This window comes from Sceloporus occidentalis, unplaced genomic scaffold (genome assembly GCF_023333645.1).
Source record: "Sceloporus occidentalis isolate IW3139 unplaced genomic scaffold, rSceOcc1.0.p SCAF_1, whole genome shotgun sequence".
NCBI lineage: Eukaryota > Metazoa > Chordata > Lepidosauria > Squamata > Phrynosomatidae > Sceloporus > Sceloporus occidentalis.
The window spans coordinates 68,092,187-68,119,602 of NW_028316981.1; the positions used below are offsets into that span (position 1 = coordinate 68,092,187).

Here is a 27,416-nt window from a genome sequence, read left to right on the forward strand (position 1 = left end):
AAAACAACCTAATAATAGACCACGTATTCTAAACAGAAACATTGCTTAAGGGACTAGTGGTAGGGCTACAGGGGGATATGTGAATAAACAAACAAGGTTTCAAGTTGATCTTACATTAATTTTAATAACTACTGTTTTGGCTTTTAAATTGCCTATAGGGATGCAGTTAATTATCAGTCATGCCATTCTTCCAATTTGTATTGACTTAAAGCTGTGTACAAAGTCTCAAACTGTTGAGTATTGTCAAAGAAAGAAAAAGACCACCATAGCATTTATCAATCTTTAGCTGGCATCAAAGAATTGGTTGTCTAAAGAGGCTAAAATGCTTTTTCACAATGAGTCATTAGATTTACTGAAAGAAGATGCTGGCCAAGAACCTGTGAACTGGTCCACTGGCCATGCTACCAGAGTCTTCATCATATACTTCTAGGATACTAAACACAAATACCGTGTGGCTATTCTTGAAGAATCTCCAAAAGGACATTGTGATATACTAGAGTGGGGAAGGGAAGGTCTTCTGTTGAGAAAAAAAGAAAGAATCCCACTCAGAATGCCCAAGGACATGGATATGCTTTTTTGTAGGTCTGGTTCATGGCTACAGGAGGTTAAAATAGGTAGGATAATGCCGACATGGACAGTCTTTCTTCATAAGGCATGGTTTTCAGGCCCTTCACCATTTAGGTTGTTCTCTTTTGGACACACTCCAATTTGTCAACATCCTTTTTGAATTGTTGTGCCCAGAACTGGACACAGTATTCCAGGTGAGGCCTGACCAAGGCAGAATAGAGTGGCACTATTACTTCACTTGATCTTGGCAATAAATTTTTCAGTTGACCAATGACATAAGAATTTCATAGGTTTGAAAATGTGTCTTGTAAAACTAATAACCACTCATCCTTATGTATTTTACAACTTACTTCACAAATTAAACTGTGACAAAGAATTTTCCTTTTGTCTTGAGAATACATTTTTCATAAGGATTCTCCTTAAGATGTTATGTTTAAATGTAACATATATAAAATATTTAACTTTTTAAAAAATCCTCTGTTACTTTGAAAAAAATGAAGTGTACAGTGCAAGCACATTAAAAAGTGACAGGTAAAAGAAAACAAATTAGATAACCAACATCCTATTCAAAATTTGACTAGTTTTAAAGACTTTAAAACATCAGGGACTGCCTGAAGGAAGAGGCCCCTCCCTCCTTAACTGTCATCTCGGCCTCAGAGGGAGCGATCAGGCAGATCCAGCAACATCAGGGACTGCCTGAAGGACGAGACCTCTCCCTCCTTTAACTGTCACATTGTATTTTGTATTGTATTGCGATTTTTTACTGTACACCGCTATGATCATTGCGGAATAGTGGTCTATAAATAAAATGTATTATTATTATTATATTATTATTTATTTTCATGGGAAAAGCAAAGAGGAAAAACACAATCATTGTCAAGCAATAACTGTACTAATGGGCAGATTTCCTTGTGCATGGCAATCCTATATTAACATCTGCTTACAGACTTGATTCAGAGGAATCAATATAAAATTGTGACTCAGTATAAAATCCATAGTAAATGTTAATAGATTCAGATGATACAGCATTAAAAATATTTGACACTAAGGCCCAGTTAGTAATGTTGTCAGCTACACAAATTATGGTTTATGGAACTAAGAGTTCTGGGCTAATGTGCCCTCATTTAATATCATGAGTGGTAGAATTCAAAGGTATAGCCGTGTTACTCTGTAGAATCAGTACAAAGAGAGGCCTTGTAGCACCTTTGAGACTCACTGAAAGAAGTTGGTGGCATGAGCTTTCGCAGACTTCAATTTCTTTCTTTCAGTTAGTCTCAAAGGTGCTGCAAGATCTCTCTATGTATTATCATTAGATGAGTTTCCTTGTTTTGTATGGAATAAGGAACCCTAGTTTGATAGTTAGATAAGTGTAAGTATGTATTACTTTTATAGTTTACTGTTTGAGTTATTTAATGATGCTGTTATTTTATAATCTTTGCTGCTTTTGATTATAGATTGTATGCTGCAGGCATGTTATAACCACATTCTTGTTTTACGTATTATTTATTTATTTTTATGATTATGTAAAGCGCCGTGCAAAACGTACAGTGCTATGTAAATAAACTTTAATAACAATCATAATAATAATAAGCTAAGATTTCTGTGCCAGTAAAATTAGTTGTACTGCTCACCTTTAAATCTGTTGAATACAGTCGGCCATCCCTATCCATACATCCTGGGATTCAACCATACATGACTTGAAAATGTTTTGTAAAAAATCCAAAAAGCAAACCTTGACTTTGCCATTTTACAGCCACCCCTCCATTTTTGTGGATCCCCTGCAAAAATGGAGGGGCAACTGTATATAAAGAACACCATTTTACTACCCTGTTGTATATAATGGGATTTGAGCATTTACAGATTTAGGTATCCAGAGGGGATCCTCGTACCAAACCCAGTGGATACCAAGGGCCGACTGTATATTTTCATTCCATTTCTTTAAATACTCCAGTGTTTTCAATTCATGTCTATAAGAATACTTCTGTATGAACATGAAAACATTTTTCACTGACTTCTGTAGTGGTGAGGTTTCTCAATGTACTACGACTTGAAAGTATAAATTCTCTGTTTTTGGAAGCAGGCCATGATGTTTTAATGTGTGACATAGTCTTCTGGTAGTTTATTTTGGTTTTAATCCAGTCACGTTTCTTTCAAATAACTACATTGTTTGTCTTGTTTGGTTATGGAAAATTCACTGTTTCACTTCTGTGGTTATTTTTGATCTTGAACCATTTTTTGACAGAGAAAATTAAATTTTATTTATATAAATACATAACCACAAATGCTGACTAGAAACTTGAATGGGTTTTGTTCCTAAAGATATTCAGATACATTAGATAATCTTTTTCAGAAGATTTGGCTCATACATTATTACTCTTTTGTCAGGGATGATGGGAGTTGTTGCTCTTCACCTCTGGCTCGAACTCACCACCTTGTTACGCACCGGCGCTGACCAGTTTTGGCCAGTGGTTAAAGCTTTGCTCTAAAGCAGCAGAGTTACAGAGAATAGGCTGAAGACCCTGACAAACTCTCCAAGCCTTCTCACTCTTGCTTCCACAGAAGTCTTCACACTTCTTCAGGATCCAGCTGGCTCTTGTATCTTCACCCAAGACACCAGACAACTCAGTAGTCTTATATAAAAGATCTACTTTATTCTACTATATACAGCTCCAAAACTATCCAATACAACAATACTCCTCACTACTACTACCCACAAAATACATTGGGATTCATAGCCATTATTATAGTCATTGGAAAACACCACCCACTCTTGTCAGTATCCACCCAGTGGGCGTGTACATCCATTCTCATTGGTTCTCTTGTTTCAACCCACAATTAATGATTTCATCATCTCAGCCTTGACCACTTAACAATTCTCAGGTGTGTTCAATTATCCACTTTGCATTTCTGTCCTTGGCATTCAGGACTTGTTAATTCCATTACCTTATACACCTGTGTGGCTCCTAATTGCTTCTGCTGAGTCATCCTGACTCTCACATACATGTTTTATTTCTTTGACTGTATATCCCATGTTGCTTTTTCCTTAACAATCCCCTCCGAAATAAAATATTGTATGTGGCTTACAATGTCATTCCAACCATTTGTGTCAACCTTTCATGTTTTTCCACTGTCAGTGCTTTAGTAAACAAATCTGCTATGTTATTTTGTGTTTCTATGTACCTCAACTCTATTTCTCCTTTTTGAACCATGTCTCTTACATTTTGGTATCTTACACCCACATATTTGGTTCTGTTCTTCAAACTTTCTGTTTCAGCCATCGCTATGCATGATTGCGAATCTTCTTGAATTTCAACAGGTACTTTGAAATTTTCGTTCAAGTCATTTAACAATTGTTCAAGCCATTGTACCTCATTCGCTATTTCGTTCAAAGCTGCAAATTCTGCTTCAGATGTGCTTAATGCTACGTTTGTTTGTTTTCTGCTTCTCCATACTATTGGACTTTCACTATACTTGATTATCATTCCTGTAACTGATTTCTTGTCTCCTAATTCTGATGCAAATGAACTGTCTACATAGCAATCTAAATCTGCATTACTGCTTCTGATGATTAACTTTTTGTCTAGAGTCCCTTTCAAATATCTTAACAAGTGTTTTACAGCTGTCCAATCCTCAACTTTAGGATCACAAAGTCTTCTGGATAAAACGTTCACGGCATACGAAATGTCTGGTCTAGTGTGGCAAGAAATGAACTGTAGAGATCCTATTATGCTCCTGAAAAATGTCTTGTCCTCAAAATCTCTGGTTGTTGGTTCAGAAACGAAACCAGTTGTCATTGGAGCTCTAACTATTTTAGCATTCTGTAATCCACACTTTTCAATCAAATTTTCTATCTTCTTTTTCTGGCTTAACAAACAATGTCCTTCTTGTGTCCATTCAACATTAATGCCTAAATAAGATTTCAACAAACCTAGGTCCTTTAAAACAAACTTTTCAGACAATTCTCTCTTAACTGTTTCAATTTCCTGTTTTGACTTTGCTGCTACGCACAAGTCATCCACATAAATCACTAGCACTATGTCTCCTTTTGTATAAACACAAGCATCTGCAACGCTTCTTTTGTATCCTAACTTGACCAACTCATCATTAATGCACAAATTCCATGCTCTGGCACTCTGTTTTAAACCATACAATGCCTTCTTCAATCTATAAACTTTCTGACTTCCATTCTCCTCAAAACCTTGTGGCTGTTCCATAAATATTTCTTCATCCAAATTTGCATTTAAATAAGCTGTTTCAAAATCAAAATGTTCAACAACTAGATTCCTTCTTGCTGCTACAGCTAAAACCATTCTCAAACTTTCTGGCTTTGCTGTTGGAGAGTAAGTCTTGTCAAAATTCTCATACTGCTGTTGTGCAAAACCCTTTGCTACTAATCTTGCTTTGTACTTAATGCTTCCATCAAGCATTTCCTTTCTCTTATACACCCATTTACAGCCAATCACTTTCTTATCTCTGGGTCTATCCACAACTTCAAAAACATTTTTGTTCACCAAGCAACTAAATTCACTATCCATTGCTTCACACCATCTTTCCTGTTCTTCCCTAGAAAAGGTTTCCAACTCTTCAAAACTCTCAGGCTCTTCTACAACTGTACAAGCTCTTGCCTGTGTCACAACAAATCTATCTGGTGACTTCCTAACTCTGTGACTACGCCTGGGTATGAATTCTGCTGTTCTGCCTCTCTCCTCATCACTGTCTGCACTAGAAGTTGTTGTCTTTCTGCGAAATCTCTTGTCTTCTGTCATCCTAGTGGTTACTGGTCTTGTTTGTGTCTCCCCATCTGAGGTACTACCACTACTGCTAGTTGAGGCTTGGGGCTTGACTGAAACCCCTCCGTTTCCTGAAGTTGGTTCAGTCTGGGCTTCCTGCTCACTTGAGCTACCTAACCTCAAGAACACTTCTTTGTTGGCATGCAGCTTGTCCCAGCCAGCATGTCTTTCAAAATTTGCAGACCTGGAGTACTGTATTTCTCTTCCTCCCAAATGAAATTTGTAGCTGTTCCCTGAATATCCTAATAACATAAGCCTTTTGCTTTTTGGTTCGCCTTTTCTCCTAAAACAAGCAGGTATGTATACATGTGCATATTGTCCAAAAACTCTTAAATATTTAAAATTTGGCACTCTCCCATACAAGACCCTTTAGGGAATGTCTTCAATCTCTGAATGAAACAACCTATTACTTATATGTATGGCAGTCAGAGTAGCTTCACCCCAGAAGCTGTCTTTAACTCCGGCATCTGCCATCAGGCAAGCAGATATCCTTTTAATGTCTTGGATTTTTCTTTCTGCTAAACCATCCTCACTAGGACAAGCAGGGTTGGTGGTTTCATGTCTTATCCCCACCTTCTGAAACCAATTATACAGCTGGTTGTTTAAAAATTCGCCACCTCTATCTGTAACAATTGTCCCAACTCTGCTATCAAATTGTCTTTCAATCATCCTTACCCATGCTTTCAAACTTTGCCCAGCATCAGACTTATTTTTCAATATTCTTACAAAAGCATATCTTGAATATCTGTCCACAATTACTAGGAAATATTTGCTTCCTCCTAATGACAAACAATTTGCTTGGGCTACATCAGCATGGACAAATTGAAATGGTCTTTGAGCAATTCTTTTGGATTTCTTAGCAACTGGAAAAGCTCTGACCTTCACTTGATTACAAACAGTACAGTCTAAATGATTTTTACATTCTGCTACTTTTAGATCTGGGCACATGCTTATTAAATTCTTTAAACACTTGAAACTTGCATGGCCAAATTTTCTATGGAGCTCATGTATGCAGTCTTTGTGCATTGGCACATTATCAATATTGTTAGCATTCTCAACCTTGTAATTATCAACATTTTCTTCCAAGAAATAAAGCTTATCCTTTTTCAAGCCTATGCCACACAGTTCCCCATTCAATGTTATTTTACACAAGTTCTTTTCAAATGTAACTATGTAGTCTCTGTCTGTTAATCTGCTCACTGATAACAAATTGTTTTCTAATTCCTTTACATGCAAAACATCATTAAAGTTTTCTTTTAGCCCTGGAATGTAAACTGTCCCCATTTGATTTACAGTACTGAGCTCATTCCCATCAGCCAAAACTACAGCATTTACATTGGCTGGCTTCTTATCACTAATTAAGTTAATGTTATTACACATGGAGGTCGAAGCTCCTGAATCTACAAGCCATTTGGAGTTTGCATTTCGTTTTTATTTTATCATGGTCGCAAACCCCTTATTATTATTTCTATTGTCCTTCAAAAAAGGCGGTTTGGACTGCTTCTGCCTCTGGTCGTGCCGTGGTTGCCATCTGCTCTCTTGCTTGCTTCTATCAGCAGCCAAGTGCTTGCAATGCCTCTGCAGATGTCCTATCTTCTTACAGTAGAAACATTTTCTTTGTTCCCTCAAAGAAGCTGCCTGGTTCAGCCCACGCACATCAGGCTGTTGACTTGGCACGCTCTTAGAAGTTGCTGCGTCACTCCTCTCAGACAGTCTCCTCTGGTTTTCTTCCAGAATCCTTGCCACAATTAAGTCTCTAGTCAACTCTGCTTCCGGTAAGTTTTGCAAACTGTTGGTAATGTTCCCCCAAGAAGGGTCTAATGATTCGATCAATATATAGCACTGCTGTTCTCTACTTATTTTCACTCCTCTTAGCTCAGCCTGCACAAACAAGTCCTGCATTGTTTTTAAATGTTCTTTTACACACTGCCCTTTTGCCATCTTCTGCCTATAAATTCTCTTAGACCATAGCATTTTTGCAAAGGCAGTAGAAGGAGTGTGTAGTCTTTGAAGTGTTTCCCACACATCTTTCGCGGTTTCCTTATCCCTGACATCATTAATGAAGTCTTCTTCCAGCATTAGAAAAAGACAAGCCTTGGCTTTATTATCTTTCTCTTTCGTGGCTGCATTTGCAGCGGCTGGCAGCCCGGCTTCAACTGTGGCCCATAAACTTTCTTTTACAAGCAGTGACTGGGCATAAATCTTCCAGGTGGAGTAGTTGCTTCTATTCAATTTGCTAAATTTCAAAATCTCCATCTTACTTTGTGCAGTGACTCAACTGACACAGTCCTTCTGAGTATGCACAGCTGACCCCTTTCGGGCTTAATCAAAACACAGGAGGAGTTACTCACGGAGCTTATCAGTGCAGCACAAACAGCTTGCTCTGATCTGTCTTCCACAAAACTGTCTTCCACTCTCTGGAACTTTCAGCTTCTGTGGATGCTGGGTGCTGCAGTAACTGGGCCCATAACCCTTGTCAGGGATGATGGGAGTTGTTGCTCTTCACCTCTGGCTCGAACTCACCACCTTGTTACGCACCGGCGCTGACCAGTTTTGGCCAGTGGTTAAAGCTTTGCTCTGAAGCAGCAGAGTTACAGAGAATAGGCTGAAGACCCTGACAAACTCTCCAAGCCTTCTCACTCTTGCTTCCACAGAAGTCTTCACACTTCTTCAGGATCCAGCTGGCTCTTGTATCTTCACCCAAGACACCAGACAACTCAGTAGTCTTATATAAAAGATCTACTTTATTCTACTATATACAGCTCCAAAACTATCCAATACAACAATACTCCTCACTACTACTACCCACAAAATACATTGGGATTCATAGCCATTATTATAGTCATTGGAAAACACCACCCACTCTTGTCAGTTTCCACCCAGTGGGCGTGTACATCCATTCTCATTGGTTCTCTTGTTTCAACCCACAATTAATGATTTCATCATCTCAGCCTTGACCACTTAACAATTCTCAGGTGTGTTCAATTATCCACTTTGCATTTCTGTCCTTGGCATTCAGGACTTGTTAATTCCATTACTTTATACACCTGTGTGGCTCCTAATTGCTTCTGCTGAGTCACCCTGACTCTCACATACAAGTTTTATTTCATTCACTGTATATCCCATGTTGCTTTTTCCTTAACATCTTTAATATCTGTTTGTTGTTGTTGTTAACTACCTTCAAGTCACTCTCAACCTGTGGTGACCCTGTGGATGAGACATCTCCAAGACCCCCTGTCCTCCACTACTCTGCTTAGTCCCTGTACACACTTATTCATGACCTCCTTAATAGAGTCCATCCATTTAGCATGCAGCCTTCTTCTCTTTCTACTTCCCTCCACCTTTCCTATCATTATTGTTTTTTCCAGTGACTTGTGCCTTCTCATGATGTGTCCAAAGAACGACAGCCTAAGTTTTTTCATCCTGGCTTCCAGGGACGTTTCTGGTGTGATCTGCTCTAAGACCCATTAATTTGTCCTTTTGGTTGTCCATAGGATCCTCAGCACTCTTCACCACCACCACCTCAGATGAATTGATTTTCTTCCTATCTTGTTTCATAACTGTCCAGCTCTCACATCCATACATGGTAAAAATAAAATAAAAGCTTTATTTTTATTCTGCCTCTCTGTCGGAGACAATCAAGGCAGCTTACAATTAAAACAAGAACATACAGTACATGCAGATGACACCAAATTAGGAAGAATAGCTAAAATTCAAAATGACCTGAATAGACTAGAAAGCTGGGCCAAAGCTAACAAAATTAAATTCCAGAATCCCATAGCATTGAGCCATGGTAGTTAAAGCAGGGTCAGCCTGGATTATTTCTGCAGTGTGGATGGAGCCTCAGATATGTTTTGCAATGCATTATGATTGGCTGTTAGATAAATGTGGTTCTATCCAACAGGATTTGGATTGTGCAGGATTGGATTTTGGGTAATAGCCTTGTTTTGAAGAGGAACTTTTTGCCATAATAAGGAAAATTTATCTTGTGAGAAGACAGCTAGGCTGTCCCCTTTCTCTTTACATCAGATCTATACAGCACCTTGGATTGTGCAGCCCCAATAACCATTGTTACTGCATCACTACTGCCTTGCTGAATGAGATAAAGTGTCAATTTAGTCCAGGATTCTAGCACATCAATAGCTGTCTACACACTTCTTGCATGCTCACAATGGTTAAAACTACATATCCCAGTGGTTTGCACTCAGCATCAGAGATGTACCTTATCTGGGTGGAGGTTTAGTTTGCTGTTATAACTGAGCAACATTGTCTCCTCATGTTTTAAGCACATGAAAAATATGGGAAGTGTTATAAAAGCAAACCTCTCATCTCATGCAGCATCTAACTTCACGGTGAACAGCCTGGCACTTCTAGGAAGTCTGGGTTCCTTCCTAGGAGAAAGGTGGAATAGAAATAAAAAACAAAAATTAAATTAAAATAAACCTTGGTTTTAAAGAGCCATGTAACCAGTGGTTACCACTGAATTTTATAATAAAACCGTGTGGCCCATACAAACAGACAACATTGGTCTACCCAGATCCTGACTATATATCGTTGGCATGTGTGCTCATGGGCAAAATTATGTCAATTTTATAGCCTCTTGCCCTGAGGCTATAAATTCTTAGTTTTGTGAGAAATGTTTCAATAGGGAAAATGTGATGTAATTCCAAGTATTATTCAGATACACAGGGGGAAGTAATATCACTTAAGAAAGGAATGCTCTGACACTTACAATACCACTTAATCATCTTATGATGGAATGTGGTTTCAAATAAGTAATATATTGTTAGTGTCTTTTGGGAAAGTTTCTGTTTGTTGATTTTAGCATGGGCATGGCTGTTTTAGAATGTCAAGCTAAAAGTGAATAGTCTGACTTGTTCAGGGTCCCTGTGTAGTCTTTGTGTATGAGGACAGGTAGTTAACGCACTTACCAAGTTCTCTCATGAAATTTTGTACAGGTTAGTCATTTGCGTATAAAAATTGTTCCAAGTGAGCCCCTGAGTAGTAGTAGATCCTGAGCAGTTGTAGATTCCCCATGTGGAAGTAGTTCCATTCTGAAACCAGTAAACCTAACAAAGCCTCCAACCCATGAAAATTATGGGTAGAAAAAGGCCTATCATTGTTGCTGACAGTCCTCTCGTAATTTCTCCACTCTTCCTCTGGAATCCTAAGGGAGCATCTCTATCAGGACATCCCAGATAGTGTGGTGGGAATTCAAATAGTGGTGGTCATTAGCCCTGCTTCCTTTAACAACCTGAGCTGGTGGCCACCTGCCTCATCATAAAAGCAACAGGGAATCCTCTGGATAGCTGAGACCATTAGCATGTGCCCAATGGACACATGCTAGAACTACACAGAACTGATGCTAGGACTGCACTGAAATCTGAATAGCAAACCATTATGTGCAACCATTAGAGAATCAGTGGATTCAAAAGATAAAAGAGATTGCCACTAAACTTTAGGAAGAACCTTCTCATGGTAAGAGCTCCCTTGCAGTGGAATGAAGTACTGTACCTTAGAAAGTGATGGACTCTGCTTCACTGGATGTTTTCAAACAGAGATGACCAGCTCCTAGAGTGCTTTAGCAATGGATTTCTGTACTGTATTGGACCAAATGTCCTTGGGTGCCCTTTTCAAATCTGTCATTCCATGATGAAGTAAATAATGTGTTGCACTAGGGCCAAAGCAGTCTAGATTCTTTTGAAGCTCACATGGTAGATTTGGAAGCAACATTTTTATATAACTTTGCAATATTTTCACAAAAATAAAGTTGATTGAAGATAGAACCCCATTGGTAAGATGATCAACAAAGGCAGAGATGTTCCCTGTTTCAGTGACACAGAAAGTATGGGTTGAGTATATGATGAAAGCAGAATGGCAATATATGAGCAGAGATTCATAATTTGAAAATCAGGCCTATAAAGATGTTCAGGAAGGCCAGGTCCATGTGTTTGGTCCATGTGGCAGCATCTAGTATCAGTAGACACTTTTTATAAATGGGTAAATGTACATTAATTTTTTATTTGAGGGTCACTAAAAAATTTCACTACCTACACGTGGTTTATACCATGTCTTCTTTGCCATATTCATACTAGATTTCATCATGCCCTATCCCATTCCTTTCTCAGAAGCCTCAAATAGTGTGGGTATTTAAAAGTATTTTGGGACAGCATTCTTGTAATTTAAAAGAGGTCGCTTGTTTATATTTTATACTTGTGTAGCTTGGAAAATAAAACCTCTGTTGCTTTACAAAAACTCAAATGGAAAGGCTAACAATTATATGGCGCTTGAAATCAAGGTTATGTTACTTCCATTATAGTTTCCTTTTTGTTGGCCAGCATAAAGGCTAAACCACTGGGAATATTGGTCACTAACCATACATATTTCATACATGAGCTAAGTAAATAATACTATTTTTGGACTTCAGTATCTTGCCGAAATTATGCATTTAATTGTAAAAGACATTTATTTAGGATATAGCATAATGATGCTTATATTATAGACCATCTAATCAGCTCCTATGAAATGAAAATCTAAAATATAATTTGGTTAGGAGATATGTAATTTACATATTGTACTTTTCTGAAAATACAGTGTTCTGAATTTGTTCCCTCACCAGATTTGCAAATATTTATGCTTATGTGGGAGATTTACCCAATATAATTGTAAGTGGAGTCAATTCCATGCAGAATACAGTATGCAAAAAGGAAGGAAGCAAAAAAATGTAAAGTAGTTTCTAGGCTTTATATGTATTCTCATTCTAGTAATTCACTGATTCTGATTTTCAGTTAAAACTAGATAAAGCTTGGGGAAAACATTTATTTTTTTTTAAAAAAATGGCAATGGAACACTATCAAAGGAAGAAAGAAACAGGGGATTCTGCATATTGGGTCCAAAACACACTGCAGAAATAATGGTGTTTGAGTCTTGAAATGTAGGAGTGGTCAAAATTTTAGCAGCAGCATTCTAAATTAACCAACACATCATAGCAGTTTGCAATGCAGTTCCATACAAAAAGAATTAACAGAAGTCCAACCTAAAAGTATCAAGTGCATATGAGATTTTAGTCAGGTCTAACTCCTCTGAGAGTTGGCAGACCAACAGAAGCTGAACAAACTGACAAGCAGTACCTCTATTTTATTTAGATTATGTTTCATTTGTTTCACCTACGTTTAGCCTATCACGTTCTGGACCCCCCTGCTTAAGGGAAATTCCACGTATGCTGGAGCCCCATTAAAAATAATGGGGATCATGCCTGTGGTGTGGTGCAGCACATATGCCATGGGCGTGCGCTCCATTACTTCTTCCAGGGTGCGGCATGGCTTTTTCCGGTGTGTCTTTCAGCGTATGCTGAAAGCCACGTATATCGCGCCCGCATATGATGCTGGCACACTGTAGTCTGATTCCATATCTTTTCATATATTTCCCTGATTAGTCATAACTAGTTTAAACTTTATTTCTGTACACATGAAAATAGAGTTGCCACTCCTGTTACTGCTGCTGCTTCAGACACAATGTTATCACATTAATGTTTATATAAATCAGTATTTCTGATGTTGTTTCTAACGGTTAGAAACATTCTGTAGCAGCTCTTCATAATCCAATTTGGATTTCATTGTTCAGAATAATTTGATGGCTTCTGCAGTCTTAGCTGACTTGTTCCTCACTCATTATTTCAGAGCATTTATTTAAAAGTTATAAAGTGTAAGTCCCAAAATAAATCACTGGGAGAACCCTCTTCTTTCATCCTTTCATTGTAAGAACTGTCTGTTTATTCCTAGTTCCAATTTCCTGTTTTTAAACCATTCACAGCTGAATCTCAAGAACATGGTTAGGCATAATCACATGGCTGGTTATCACTTTCTGCTACCTCTGGCCCTGGAGATCCTGTCTTTACCAGGAGAGCTCTCTTGTGGGCCTTCACTCTTCTCCCAGGCAAATCTTCACACTTCTCCTCTACCCTGCTCACCCTGTAAAACATTGGCAGCTGCTGAAGAAGACAGCTTCCTAAGTCATCCTCATCCCCTTCTCCTCTGGTAAAATGCTGTTTAAAACACACACAACTGCTATTGCTTCCAAGGAATAAGAAGCTTGTTGCCTCTAATTCTGAGAGTGTTCAGAGCCAGGCCAAGATATCCCATTAAGAAGAGCTTCCATATGGCAAAAGTTGTTTTATAATGGAATATATATTAATTCATAAGGTTGATAACTCTCCTTTGTTGGAGATTTTTAAACAGAAGTTGGTTGGCCACTTGTCAGAAATGTTTTAACTGTGGGTTTTGTGCATGGGCTGATGTTTGGATCAGATGACCCTTGGGGTCCCTTCTCATCATTAATCTAAAATAAGACTAATTAACAATTGAAACATCTGGTCAACTCTTTTTTACTTTCACCAGGCCAGAGGCTGGTATAGTTTTTGTTTTAGGTAGAAAAAAGCTGAAATTACAGAAGAGTCATGTTTTATTACTCACAGGCTATCCAGCTGTTTCAGGAGATCTGCATGGGATTTGAAGGAACAAAATCTAAGGTCACATACCCCCCTTTAAAAAAAAAAGAATTGCTTGTTCAGATAAGAATAGTTTTCATTTCCATTATTGTGCATTGTAATCAGCACTACCATGCTGTGTGTTTGAATTTATTTAGTTTCAGGATGCTGTAAGCAAACCATACCATACATATATGGTCCACCAAATGGTGAAAGAGACATGGCTCTCTAAAGGTATGGTTGAATGAATTGGAGAAATGCATGGATCCTGTGGAATTTTTTCAGAACTTCTGGTTTGGGCAGAATTGAATTCTTTATTTGCATATGTTGAATGTGTGTGTTTGTGAAAAGTTTACAGTTGACCTCATAAACGTTAGCTTTTTTCTGTGATCTTTTTCTTGTTTGCTGTATTACAGGAGTTTAATACATAGTTCTCTCCTTTCACCTATTTAACATTTTCCTTTTGGTGTGAAACATAAAGAATCACATTGGTCTACCAGTTATCTCTTATTATTTAACAGAGGAGCACTGTCAATGTTTGTGTGTTCATTTTCTATCTGCAGATGCACATCAATACTGGTATTTGGAATGGGTTTGTGAAGTACAGGGATTTTTTAAAAACCCTTTTATGTCCTTGAGTCTGAAAATAGTTTGCAGTCAGAAACTATAAAAGGTTAAGCAAACCCTCAGAAACTTCAGAGGGTAATATTTCTTAATGCATATCTAGTTGATGCAAGTCTGATTTATAGTTGCATTTCCATTTCTACCCATCCCCCATTATCTGGTTGCATATATACATGCTATAGATACATATTCCCTAACAGTTCCTCAATACTTCCAATTTTAGTAGTGCATACTTTAGGCTCTAGACTAGGGAGTAGTTATTGTGGCTCACTGGTTGCATATGGTCCTTGAATCCCACTTTTGTGAACCAACTACCACACCATTTTTGGCAATTCTGGGATAATTTTCCATCTGAAAAACACCCAAAAGGCACCAAAACATAATGCAGATGCAATGGTTTGCTTCCCTGCCACAATTCCCAACATCTTCCTTCCATCAAAATTGGTGAGCAGAAATGATTTGTGGTAACCTCTGGTGCTCTGCAATGCATTGATCCAGGGGAGGGATGGTATGGGGAAATAATCTCCATCCCTATGCACTTCCCCACCCATAGTATAGATGCTTCGTGTTTTATAGAACTATAGAATTATAGAGCTGGAAAAGCTTCTAGGGGTCATTTGGGTTTCTTTCAACTACACTAATATAGCACTATGATTCCACTTTAACTATGAAATCCTGAGTTTTGGAGTTTATGAAGAGAAGTTTAGAATTCTCTGCCAGAGAAAACTAGTACCTCACAAAAGAAGTAAACCTCAGGATTTCAGAGGATGCAACCATGGCAGCTAAAGTGGTATCATAGTGCTATATCAGTGTAAGTTGAAAGGGCTCCTAGTCCAGTATGTCTAATGCCATGCAAACCTACTTTAAAAAGTCCAATGAAATAGAGTCCATCATGGTAGGTTATTTCTCCCTATGTTTAGTCAGGATCTCCCAGATCTTGTAAACTGAACCTACTGCTCCTGCCTTGTAGGATTAAACAAACAGAAAACAAACTCAAAGTAACAACTCTTCAGATCCTGGAAGATAGCTGTTGTATGGCCTTTCAGGTTTCTCCTCTTTGTTTGTTCCTGCTCAGTGTAATTCCTTTGCCTGATTTTTGGCAACCCTTACTTTGGCACCCCTTCAGCCATTCATTTCAGGAAAGGCTTTTGGGCGGTGGGGGGGGGGTCATATTTAGCACACCACTGTCCACCAGTGCTTTTCTTGATCCAAGCCACTATTTGATGGTTTCTGCAGACTTGGCCAACATTCTGCTCAGTCCTGCCTTCAGATAATTTAAGAAAAGGCTACAAAATGCATGTTCCACTATAGAATCTTGGGAGACCCCACTTTTTTCATCCCTCCATTGTAAGAATTGTCTGTTCCCCCTCCCTCCTGGTTCTGGTTCTTTAAATAGTTACTAAGCAATATAGTATTAAAATTCAGTGTTGTGGAATGATGAAAGCGCTGCTCTGTTCTGCTTTACTACTTAGGCCTTTTACCAAATTTTTGTTTTGTTTTGTTGTTGTTGTTGTTTTGTTTGTTTTTTATTTATATACCGCTATTCCAAAGATCATAGCGGTGAACAGCAAGTAAGCTAATTAGCAAGTAAGCTAATTTGCCCCCAACAGTCTGGGTACTCATTTTAGCGACCTCGGAAGGATGCAAGCCTGAGTCGAGCTTGGGCCCTTTTGCTGGTCTTGAACTCGCAACCTTGTGGTTTTGAGTGAATGGCTGCAGTACAGGCATTTAACCACTGCGCCACCAGGGCTCCTAAATGTACAACTCAAACAGCTCCAAATGTACAACTCAAACTTAACTTGAGTGTATATGAAGACGACACACACATTTATAACGATGTATATTACATCCTCCAGGGATGCAAGGTGGCTACACTCCCAATCCAGTAGCTAATACATATGTGCCATTATATAATATTTGAAGCATCCTTTCTCTGTAGCTCATTTTACCAAGGTGTGATCCAACTACTGGTAGTCATAAAAGAAAAATGCAAAAGATAATAGATTCAATTAAAAACTGATAATCTTAAAAACATGAACCTTTGTAAAATGATACTACATACATAGCAATGCATTTTTCATTTTTCTTTACATCCTGTTGTCAAATTCATGTCTTTTATAATTTTCTTATTATGTTTAGCACAAGTCATCTAGTGTTTAAGTTAATGAGACAAATGTGATAATCATCCAAGAATTTCTCAAGGAAATTACATATTGACAAATTGTGAGTCACATTTATGGGCCTTCTGACGCATCCTTACATATGATTACACCCATCTGGCTACGTTTTGTGCTTGCAGATCTCGACATTCTAAATTATTATCTTGATACATGAAGCAGCAGCAGGATAAAAGTCTAGTTTGATATGGTCTTTAAAATAAAATATAATGGACATACTGATTTTTTCAACATACCCATTGGCTAAATGATGTATTCTATGTTCTCCTTATTGGCTACCAAAATAACATGAATATTTTGCAGAACTTGTAGTATATCTTCTGTTGGTCTCTGACTATGTTCCAGGACATCAGCGATTAGTGGAGACCTCACTCCTAAGTAATTTGGCAACTAAATGATTTTCCTTAAGAGATGTCACATACACTGAGTCTCACAGCTTGCTAAGCCTCTGCCTCCCTTTATATATTATCATTTTTTTCTGGGGCTTGGAAGTGTCTTTCCATGCTCAAGTGAATTCTTCCCTTATTACACTGCTAGATAATTTCAAGCTGACTAGTTTTAAGGGAAAGTGTCCTGTGCCCAGAAATCCTGTAAGTGTAACTTGACAGTTGTAAGAGGGCAGTCTGCCGGCGCCCTGGTTTGCTCCGCGCAGAAGCCGCAGTGGACAAACTGCGCGGCTTCCTTGAGGAGCAAAAAGAACCCGCGAAAAGCAGGTTCTTTTTGCTGCGCCATAATGACGCCACAGTGTGCCAATGGCACACTCGTGATGTCATTATGATGCCGCGACATGCGGATGCTAGGCGTCCGCCGCTTCAAAATGGCGGCACCCATCTCTTCAAGGTGCCGCCATTTTGTCGTATGGAAGACATGCTAGGGTTGCGGGGCGTCTGTAAGAGACATCCCGAGGCAACCCTAGCACGTCATCAAGTCATGCCACGAGGCCCACCTGTACCGGGCCAGAATTAACAGAATTGAGAGAAGGAAAGTCCATAAGTTTTAGACCCAAATATTTCTTTCATAATCTTCAATACAATATTTTAATATTTTCTCAGTGTAATAAGTTAGCAGTACACTTAAAAACTGCTTTCATCCTATATTTAACTAGTACTACCTCAGGCTTTTGCAGTGCTTAACTATCAAAATATGTGATAGTTGTTATAAACCAGATACTACATGTAAGCACAGCATGTGCGGAAAAGAGGGCACAAACTCTATTGCATTCTGAACTAAGTGTTAATGTGTGCCATTGTTTCCTCTTTTGTAAATTGCCCCATTGCTGAAGTGAGCAAATTCTTGGGTTCATGGCCAGTTGCTGTGTTTTAGATGGCAATGCTATGTTTTAGATGTTTGTTTTTAGCAAAAGGTCAGGTACCATAGAGCCTGGCACATTATTCCAGCTGCATAATGGGCCAAACAGACAAGGAGAATGTCATTTGGTGATGCTTAAATCAAAATTCCTGGCCATTTAATTTCCCTCAGCTTCTGATAGTTCTTTGAACACTGAGGCCATATACAGTTCTTCAGAGGACTCTGGAGCCATTTGAAGTTTCTCTTCAGTCACAACAAGGCACATGAAAATGGAACGGACATATTTTGGGGGAAATGATGTCCATCAAAATCTTTTTAGAACATGCACCTATGATGATTTCTACAGCAGCTTCCGCAGTTGGAACTAGAGTGTTTACACAGGAACAACTGTGTCATCCTATGGCTGCTTTCCGTAGTCTCAAGAATCTGGAATGTGGATTACTGGAAAAAGCCATCCTGTTATTACATCAGAGTAACGCAATTCATTCTTCTCATCATCTGAGTTAGAAGATGGATTTTCTGATTCAGCTTGTTTTCACTGAACATGCTTTAAATTGCTACAGAAAACATCAGTATCATCGTCTATTTATTTATTTCCACCCTTCCCTTCAGAACTAGTAGTCAAGGTGGCTTTAAAAAGTTAAAACTGATATAATGAAAACACAGATAGGCTAAAACATACAAAAGGTTCTTATTTGAATATAGTTAAATTGTCTGTAAAATTTAAAACAATCTAAAATATATCCATTAGAAGCCAAGAAATAAAAGCCACATTATAAATAAAGCTTTTTCTTTCTAAATACTGTAGTTTTCAAAGATTATTGAAATAAAAAAAGTCTTCACTTGCCGAGAGAAGGGCAGCAATGATGAAACTGTCTAGATTCCTTAGGGAGGGAGTTTCATAATATCAGAGCAATCACACTCTCCTGTGTTCCCACCAGATGTGCCCTTGAGAGTTGTGGGACCAGAGAAAAGATTTCCCCAAAGATCTCAAAGCTCATGTGGAAGAACAGCTTCAAACAGCCTAGACCTAAGCCATATAGGGCTTTATAGGTCACAACCAGAGAACCATGGCCTCCCTGTAACTAGCCTCAGTCAGTCATTTGGTTCAGGACAGCTCACATTTCTGATAACTTTTCAAAAGTTGCGTTATGAAAACCAACATTACAGTAATCCAGATGAGATGTAACCAGCATTATATGTTACCATGGCTAAATCAGGCATCTCCAGGCCCCAGCACAGCTGCTGGACTAGTGCTGATCAAATCAAGTCTTCAACGTTTATCAGAACTCCAATAAAATCCAATTTTATTGTGCTTCCTTATAACATAGGCATTTAAATAAACATTTGTGTATGCAGTTTATCTTACTTGAAATGAGAAATAGGCTTTTACTCTTATATTTCTGGAAATGAACAGTTATTTTCCTGAAAGGATTCCTACACTTATAGCTCACCCTTCATTAACAATAAATAATATTGAGCAATAATGGTGCTCTGGCACCTTTTATATGTTATTAGGTTTTACTCATTCATGATGAGCATATATAAGTGTTTTATATACATGTAAAAAAGTTTTGTGATAGAAAACAGCTCATTTATTTGATCTTCTGAGGTTTCAGAACCACACTAGAGTATGATCTGACACATGAAAAAGCATATGGAGAAAGGTTTCTTGTATTGATATAATTGTATTCAAGATGAAGATGTTCCAGTTGTGAATCTTCATAATCATCATCCTCGTCACTATCATCATCTTCTTCCTCATCTTCCTCATTATCCCTTCTAATTCTACAGATACGCTCTGGAGGGACCGCTCTGTAAAAATAAATTAGGACATAGTAAAACATATATAGAAAGTACAGAAAAGCAATCAAAATATATGTATTTTAAATCAGGAATGCGTGACAGACTGACTACAGGCTTGTAGGATGATTTTTCTCTCCACCATATTTCAGGCTACACCAGTTAGATTCAATTACAAAATAGCAGCTTAAAAATAAGTAAGCTCCTCTGAATTTGCATTTCCATTGGCCAATCATTCTTTTGTGGGTTTTAGATTATGTTGTGAAATATTATTAGGCTTTATCTTAGATACATGTGAGACCAAAATTGTTGGAGTAGATCTAGTGTGACTCAAAACAAGTATGAATAAAGCCAGGAACAGTGATCTGCACTACAGAATTAATACACTGTTTTAACTGCCATGTCTCAGTACTAAGGAGTTCTGGGATTTATAGTTTTGTGAACTATTTAGCCTTCTCCGTCAGAGAGCTCTGGTGCCACAACAAACAATAAATCCCAAGATTCCATAGGATGGAGGCATGGCAGGTAAAGCAGTGTCAAACTGCTTTACCTCAGTGCAGTTCAGCTTTATTCACCAACAATCAGCCTTTTCCTATCTTTGGGTTGACTGAATGTCTCAAAGTATATTTTAATAGCTGACACACTTGAAAGAGCACATTTGGTTATGAATAAATTGGAAGCTGGATTGTATGTCATAGATAGAATCCTAGATCTGACCTCTAGTTGTTTTGTACAATTGCTTGAAAGCTTGCTATGTGGTGATATGAACATATTATGCATAGTTCTTTACTCCAACTTTCCATACACAAAGTGTCAGTTAGTTTATAATTATCTATTTCTGTTAGCCATCATATCGGAAAGAAGAATGATGGAATTGGAGTATGCTATTTTCCTGTGTGTGTGCTGCATTCATCTATAATTTTAAAAGCCTCAAGCACCATCCTTAGACTATTAAGGAGAATTTTACCAAAGAATTCACTGTGTTTATATATTCTTCACAGTGGAATGGAACTTTAAGATATATATACTTCTGGTCATGAACTAGTTTGGAGGCAGAGGGAGGGAGGCTTGCTGGATTTGAACAAAGACTGGTCTAGTGCAGCATTCTGTTTCCAGCAGTGTCAAGCCCAAGTAAAGAATGTTACTAGCTTTCCCCAACATTTGTCCCAATCATTCAGAGCTATTGTCTTTGAGTGAGGAGGTTCACTCTTGGCATCATACTAACAGCTTTTGACAAAGCCTATACTTCATGGAAAACAACTAATATACCAACAGAAGAGGAATCGCTAGGGAAGATAGCAAATATTGCAGAACTGAATGAATTGACATATACTTGATGGCAAATCCATTAGTCAATTCATTAAAGATTGGAAAAGGTTTCAGGATCATTTGCATCAGATTTGGGTCCAAAACACACTGCAGAAATAATCAAGTTTGAGATTGCTTTTACTGCTCTGGCTCAGTGCTAGGTAATCCTGGGAATTGTAGTTTATTGTGGCACCAGAGCTCTCTGACAGAGAAGCCTAAATGTCTCACAAAACTACAGTTCCCAGAATTTCCTAGTATTGAGCCAGGGCAGTTAAAGCAGTCTCAAACTGGATTATTTCTGCAGAGACTTAACAACTTCTGAATTTGCAGACTAAATTAATCTGTTATTATTTATGGGTGGAAAAAGTAATGGAATTTGATTACTAAAAAGACTGTAGGAAGGAGAAAAATAAAGTTAATTATAAATTTAATTCTCTTTTTATGTTTGGTTAAGAAAGGTATACTTAAACAAAATGATTATTTAAGGTGACCTGTCGACATTTGGGAAGCACTTGGTTAATTCATTGTTGTGTGGTTTGCATGTGGAATGTGTATTGTTTGTTATGCATTATATAATCTGTTAGTGCCTTTTGAGTTTGAAAACGAAACAGAGCTCACCCTTATGGTGATCTATATCTATTTGATTTAATCAAATCTAAAATTATTTTCTTGAATTTTTTTCCCCTGGATAACATATTTCCTTGTGATATATTTTTGCACCTCATATATTTCCTTAAGCCCTAGGCTATATGGACTACCAGAGAATTCCAGGCCAGAGCTGCCAGTTGCCTTCAGGAAGCTAGATTCATCATCAAGATATGCAAATGCTGGCATATAATTTAAACAACAAGTACTGACCTGATCGTTATTTGTGAAGTATGACCTGTATAACCTCATAGTATTAACAAAATAATACTAGTTGTATTCCAAAAGTTCCAGTTAAAGAACTGAGCCAGTATTCAATAAGCATTGATACACAGTCAAAGAATATTTAGAGTAGAAAACTATTATTAATATATCCAATGTTATACATTATCCCAGTTTTTTATACATTACAAAATTTTTGATTACCTTATTTTGTTGTTATTGAGCCTCAGAAAATTTAGTGACCTCATTTCTGTAATTCCAAGTGGCACGGACTTCAGCTGGTTGTGATCTAAGAACACTTCTCTGAGAGAGTGATATGCTCCATAGAATGACACAGGGTCAATTCCATCATCATCAAGTTTATTAAATGAAAGGTAGAGGTACTCCAGACCAGGCCTCATGTGTCCAAATACAAATCCTGGAATTCTGTCAATTTGGTTCCCTATAAGTACAAGATGCACTAAGGACTTTGGCAGATAGGAGGGAACATGATACAGCTTATTGTAAGAAAGATCAATAGATTCCAGGTTCCTACAATAAAGAAAAATAAAGATACACAAAAGTAAGATTACAAGTTAGCTGATTTCATATTTATGCAAAATAACATATTATAAAGTAAGTGTCAAGGAACACTGGTGCACAACAGTGTTATCTGTCAAAAAGAATATGTCTTATCTTTTATTCTGATAACCCTTTCGGACATAGTTTTATGGTTCTTCATAGGAGAGTGTATTACCTTAATTCAGGGGTAGGCAACCGTTTTGAGCCGGGGGCCGGGTTGCTGTCCCTCAGACAACTGGGGAGCCGAAGCCAAAAAATAAATAAATAAATAATTTTTTAAAATTTTAAATAACTAAATAAACCGGGACAAATGTAGGACAACATTTTCAAATGGTGGGCACTTTTTTTAAAAAAGTGGAGGACACGCAAAAAAATTTGCTGATTTTTTAAAAAATGTTAATATAAATGCATGTTTCTGAGGCATCTATAGACAATTGCCCCCCTTGCCCCTGCGCGCGAGAGGCCAAAGGCCCCGGCGGCAATCGGCGGCAGGACCGGGCTGGGGCTGGTCCCAAGGCCTCGCCGGGCGGCATCCGGCCCACGGGCCGCAGGTTGCCTACCCCTGCCTTAATTGATGCACATCACACATTATTGCAGAGGATTGCACTTAAGTTCACCTCTGCTTTCTGGCATGCTTCCTTGCTTGCTTGCTCCCTTCCTCCCTCTGTCTCTTACTTATTTGCTAATGATAATATGTTTGAAATGCATGAGAGAAGAACTGGAGCTGGCAGCAGCCCTACCTGGGTCTTTCAAAGGTTTTCTAACACCTTGAGAGTACAGAGTAAGTCAGGCAGGGTTTGGGGCACTTTATATCTTTCTCCATGCCCTCTGTTGCCAGCAGGCAAAATTATGATAGCATGGTTAGCACGTATCATTGATGCAAATGTGTGAAATATATTCATCTCTCCATATTTGCAGCTTTGATATTTGTGGATTTTACTTTGTGGATTTGATTATTAATGAATTTGATTAATATGTTCTCTTTAGGAATATCTAGGTCCTCCAGTGCAACTCTATGGTCAACTTTAACTAAAAGTTGCACTGAAAGACCTAGACATTCCTAGAGAGAATACTCTACTAGGCCTTTGTAGCTCCTCCAGTGCAGTTCTGTGATCAGTGTCTGTCGGATGTTGACCGCAGAATTGCACTGGAAGACCTAGAGATTCCTAGAGAGTTGTCCTCTCAGGTAAAAACGTAGTGTTTTTGTTAGTTGTGGTTTTTCCATATTCACAGGGGTCTTGTGCTCCTAACCCTAGCGAATATGGAGGGACAAATGTACATTTACCCTTATTACTTGCGAGAGAGTGGAAAAAGAAAAGAACAATGGGACCTATTGAAATTTTGGGTATTCAGGCTGTATCTGTCAACTTTTGAGTTTAAGGGTAAGGCTGTAAACTGGCAGTTCCATTTGAATGCTTTAATGCTTTTTAGTTTAATCCAAGGAACAGAAGATAGCTGCAGAGAATGCAGTGGACATTTGGATGTACCATTTTTTGTCAGGGGTTGAGAGAGTGGCCAGACACTTTGATGAGCCACAACTCATAAACACAGGGGCTACTAGTGCTTTCAGGAGCTGTTGCCTGGTGAACTCTGGTACATAAACTGGTACATAAACTCTTGTTCCTTTTGTCCTTGAGGTATAGAAATCTGAAGTAGCCTTTTAGATTTAAGGAGCTAGTAGCTCTTTACAACTATAAGGAAGAGTGGTGTATTCATCTGGTGCATATAAATAATTTTTTCTTGCCATAACTTTCAACTGATGCTACTCTGGATTCGTTAATAAAGGGTTGTAGAATGAGAAGTGTCAGCAGACCATTTGTCCTTAATAAATATTTCATTTTTCCATTTAAAAAAAAAACAAAACCTTTTTCCAACCACCTACTCTTTTCCCATAGCTATTGCTCAGACATTTTACATAGATGTCAGTTTCCAGGACCTGACAAATTCTTCAGAAAAATAGTAAGAACCATGAAGATATTCACAGTCAGTTTAGGGCATCTCTGCTAAAGTAATATTTTCCCCCTGTAGGTTAAAAAAATCTCCTCTCTCCACCCATCAGTTACAGCATTAGGAATGCTTTTTTAATTTTATTTTTCATAACTTGGACTCTTTGGCTTGTCATAAATCCCAAATGTTAGAAAACTTTATCTTCAAAAGGGGAAAACAGAGTGCTAATACACTCGTCCCTCCGCAGCCACTTGGGTTAGGGAATAGGACCCCCATGAATGTAGAAAAACCACAAATAACAAAAGCAGTGTGTTTTTACCTAAGAGAACGCCTCTCTAGGTACTCCAGTGCAACTCTGTGATCAACATCTGCCAGACATTAACCACAGAATTGCGCTGGAAGAGCTACAAATGCCTAGTGGAATGTTCTCTCTAGGAATCTCTAGGTCCTTCGGTGTGACTTTTGGTTAAAGTTGACTATCGAGTTGTGCTGGAGGACCTAGATATTCCTTGAGAGAACATATTAATAAAATCTGTGAATAATCACATCTGCAAAAGTCAAAGCTGAAAATGTGGAGGGATGAGTGTACAGTGCACCCTTTTTTTATGCAGGGGATCCGTTCCGGACCCACCCACCCCCCGGCATAAAAAATGCATATGCTCAAGCCCCATTGAAAGTAATGGGGCTCGTGCATGCGGCGGCGGTGCGGTGGCACACGAGCGCCCCATTAATCTAAATGGGACGCGCTGCCCCACGCACTCCTGCGTGGCTCCCTCATGGCTTTTAGCGTATGCTGAAAGCCGCATATAGTGCGTCCGCGTATAATGCAGGCGCACTGTATATGAGCACAAATAATGATGATAACTAGATGCTTTACTTCTTTATTTTTTCAAGACATAAGGATCCCACTATTTAGTGAGATTTATTATAATGTTCTGTTACTTGTTAAAAGTGTATAATTACTACAGTAATACTCCAGCTCAAATATTTAGGATCAGAATCAGTTTGATAGAAGGTGCTTTTTGATGTTTATTGTTGTATGCCTTCAAGTAATTTCTGACTTTCGGAACCCCCTAAGCGTTTTAGGTCTTCTTAATTTTGTTTTAATTAAACCAAACATCCATGTGATGATTAGCTGGAAAAGTCCTAAAATAATCATGCTTGGACAGGGTGTGAGAGTTAATATGGAACATGTGAGATTTTTTTTATGGAAGCTGCCTTGGGTCCCAGCTCGGGAGAAAGGAGTATATTTAAACAAACAAACAAACAAACAAATAAGAATGTCTTCAGGCTATCAGCAGAAAATCAAAAATTCATTTGCCATATTTCCAGAGCCGCTGTACATCCCTGTTTGTTTGCCACCTTTGTTCATATTATCTACTAAATGCAAAGAGATCTATAGAAAATGTCTCCTGCATACACTTTGTGCTTGTGTCTGTACTAGTGAAAAAGACTTATATCATTATTGCTTTCTTCAGAAGTATAACAGATACTGCACCATGGTGCATTCAATCTTGCAGATTTTTAGCATGTGCCAAGGAATGGGTGGGAGGATTTTTTCAAAGTTTGCCACTGCAGAAGGGGAAAAGCACCCACCCTTTCCCTGTTTGAAAATGTCTGTTTTACCTCTACTTGCCTCCCACATCTCATTCAGCAATGAGGAAGGGACTCTTGATATTGTCTCTCAGCCATAAATAAAATAATATAAGAGATTCTGATCCTTCCCGTAGGAAAATGTAAAGGATGAACACTTTACATTGAGATATTTGTAGGAGGCAAAAGTAATACACGTCTCTTTTGCTGTTCTCCCTTCTCTAAAATCCAGGACCAAGTGAGAAAAAGACACTGCCCCCCACCCATGTTCTCTTTGTGCCATAGTTGAGGAGTGAGACAGTCAGCAAATAAGGGTGTCTACTGTGCCAAGATACATTTTCTGGAACCCATGTGTTCTGTACAGTACATTTAAAAAAATTCTATACTGTACTTAAATAAATTAAATGGAAAAAATAACACAAGCTTTCTTACTCATGATTGATCCATGCCAAAGGGGCTATTCTGTTTTCTTCTAATTTGTTGTGCCGTAGAACAATTGTATTTATATTTTTAGTATGATTAAAGCAGATATCTGTGATTTCTTCAATTTCATTATTATCAAGGTATAATTCCTGTTTAAATACAAAGCAGGAAAAGGAAATACATGAACAAAATGGTTTTAGTACATTAAAAAAACAACAATGGTTACAAATGAAATGCCAAAGAAAGTGAAAAATATCTTCCCTGTTTCCTGATAAAATTGGTTAAGACATGTGAGTTCCAAGTAAAAAGAAAAGAAGCAGGCATCCCCACCAACATATTTTGTGCTGGGTTTGTAACTGAACCTGGATTTAAATCCAAAAAGTAGTTAACTAATGTAGCATTTTTGAACTCATTGACATTTACCAATGGATAAAGGTACTGTAGAAAGAAGGAAAGAGAAAGAAAGAAAGAAAGAAAGAAAGAAAGAAAGAAAGAAAGAAAGAAAGACGTTTTACCTCAATGGAATGGGGAAGACCCTGTGGAATAATCCGAAATTTATTTCGTGCAAGCCGCAAATATGACAAACTCTTCAAAGGCTGGAAAGCTAAAGGGCTGACATTTGCTTCACTAAGTTTGTTTCCTTCTAATTCCAGTGTCACCAACTTTTTTAAACCTTTAGGAAAAAACATAATTGTGAAAGAAGCAGCATATTTAGATACAATTGTAAAATACTATTTATTGTCTTTACTAAGGGGCTCTACAGACCACCCCGATAGAGCGGCATCCCAGCGCCCTTTTCAGTGCCGGATCGGGACACCAACAACTGCATGCCTCGGCTCCAATCCGGCAGTTTGCCACTCTAAAAAGGATTGGCAAAATGCCACTCCTTTTTAGAGCGGCAAAAAGATGCCCTTGCTACCTCTACAACAGCTACCTCTACAACAGTTAGGCGGGCAGGCGGGG

General features: G+C 38.2%; 2 protein-coding genes across 9 annotated transcripts in view; one reads left to right on the plus strand and one right to left on the minus strand.

Moving 5' to 3' along the window:
• CENPP (centromere protein P) overlaps window positions 1-27,416 on the plus strand; it is a 264,711-nt gene that overhangs the window by 166,527 nt on the left and 70,768 nt on the right. The window lies entirely within an intron of this gene.
• ECM2 (extracellular matrix protein 2) overlaps window positions 19,298-27,416 on the minus strand; it is a 28,725-nt gene continuing 20,606 nt past the window's right edge. Inside the window, exons 7-10 of the mRNA XM_089523653.1 lie at window positions 26,969-27,126; window positions 26,463-26,602; window positions 22,134-22,460; window positions 19,298-19,766 (exon numbers count right to left, since the gene is read on the minus strand). Of these exons, the coding sequence (XP_089379779.1) occupies window positions 19,547-19,766; window positions 22,134-22,460; window positions 26,463-26,602; window positions 26,969-27,126 (845 nt within the window). The 3' untranslated portion in view covers window positions 19,298-19,546. The remainder of the gene's footprint in view (window positions 19,767-22,133; window positions 22,461-26,462; window positions 26,603-26,968; window positions 27,127-27,416) is intronic.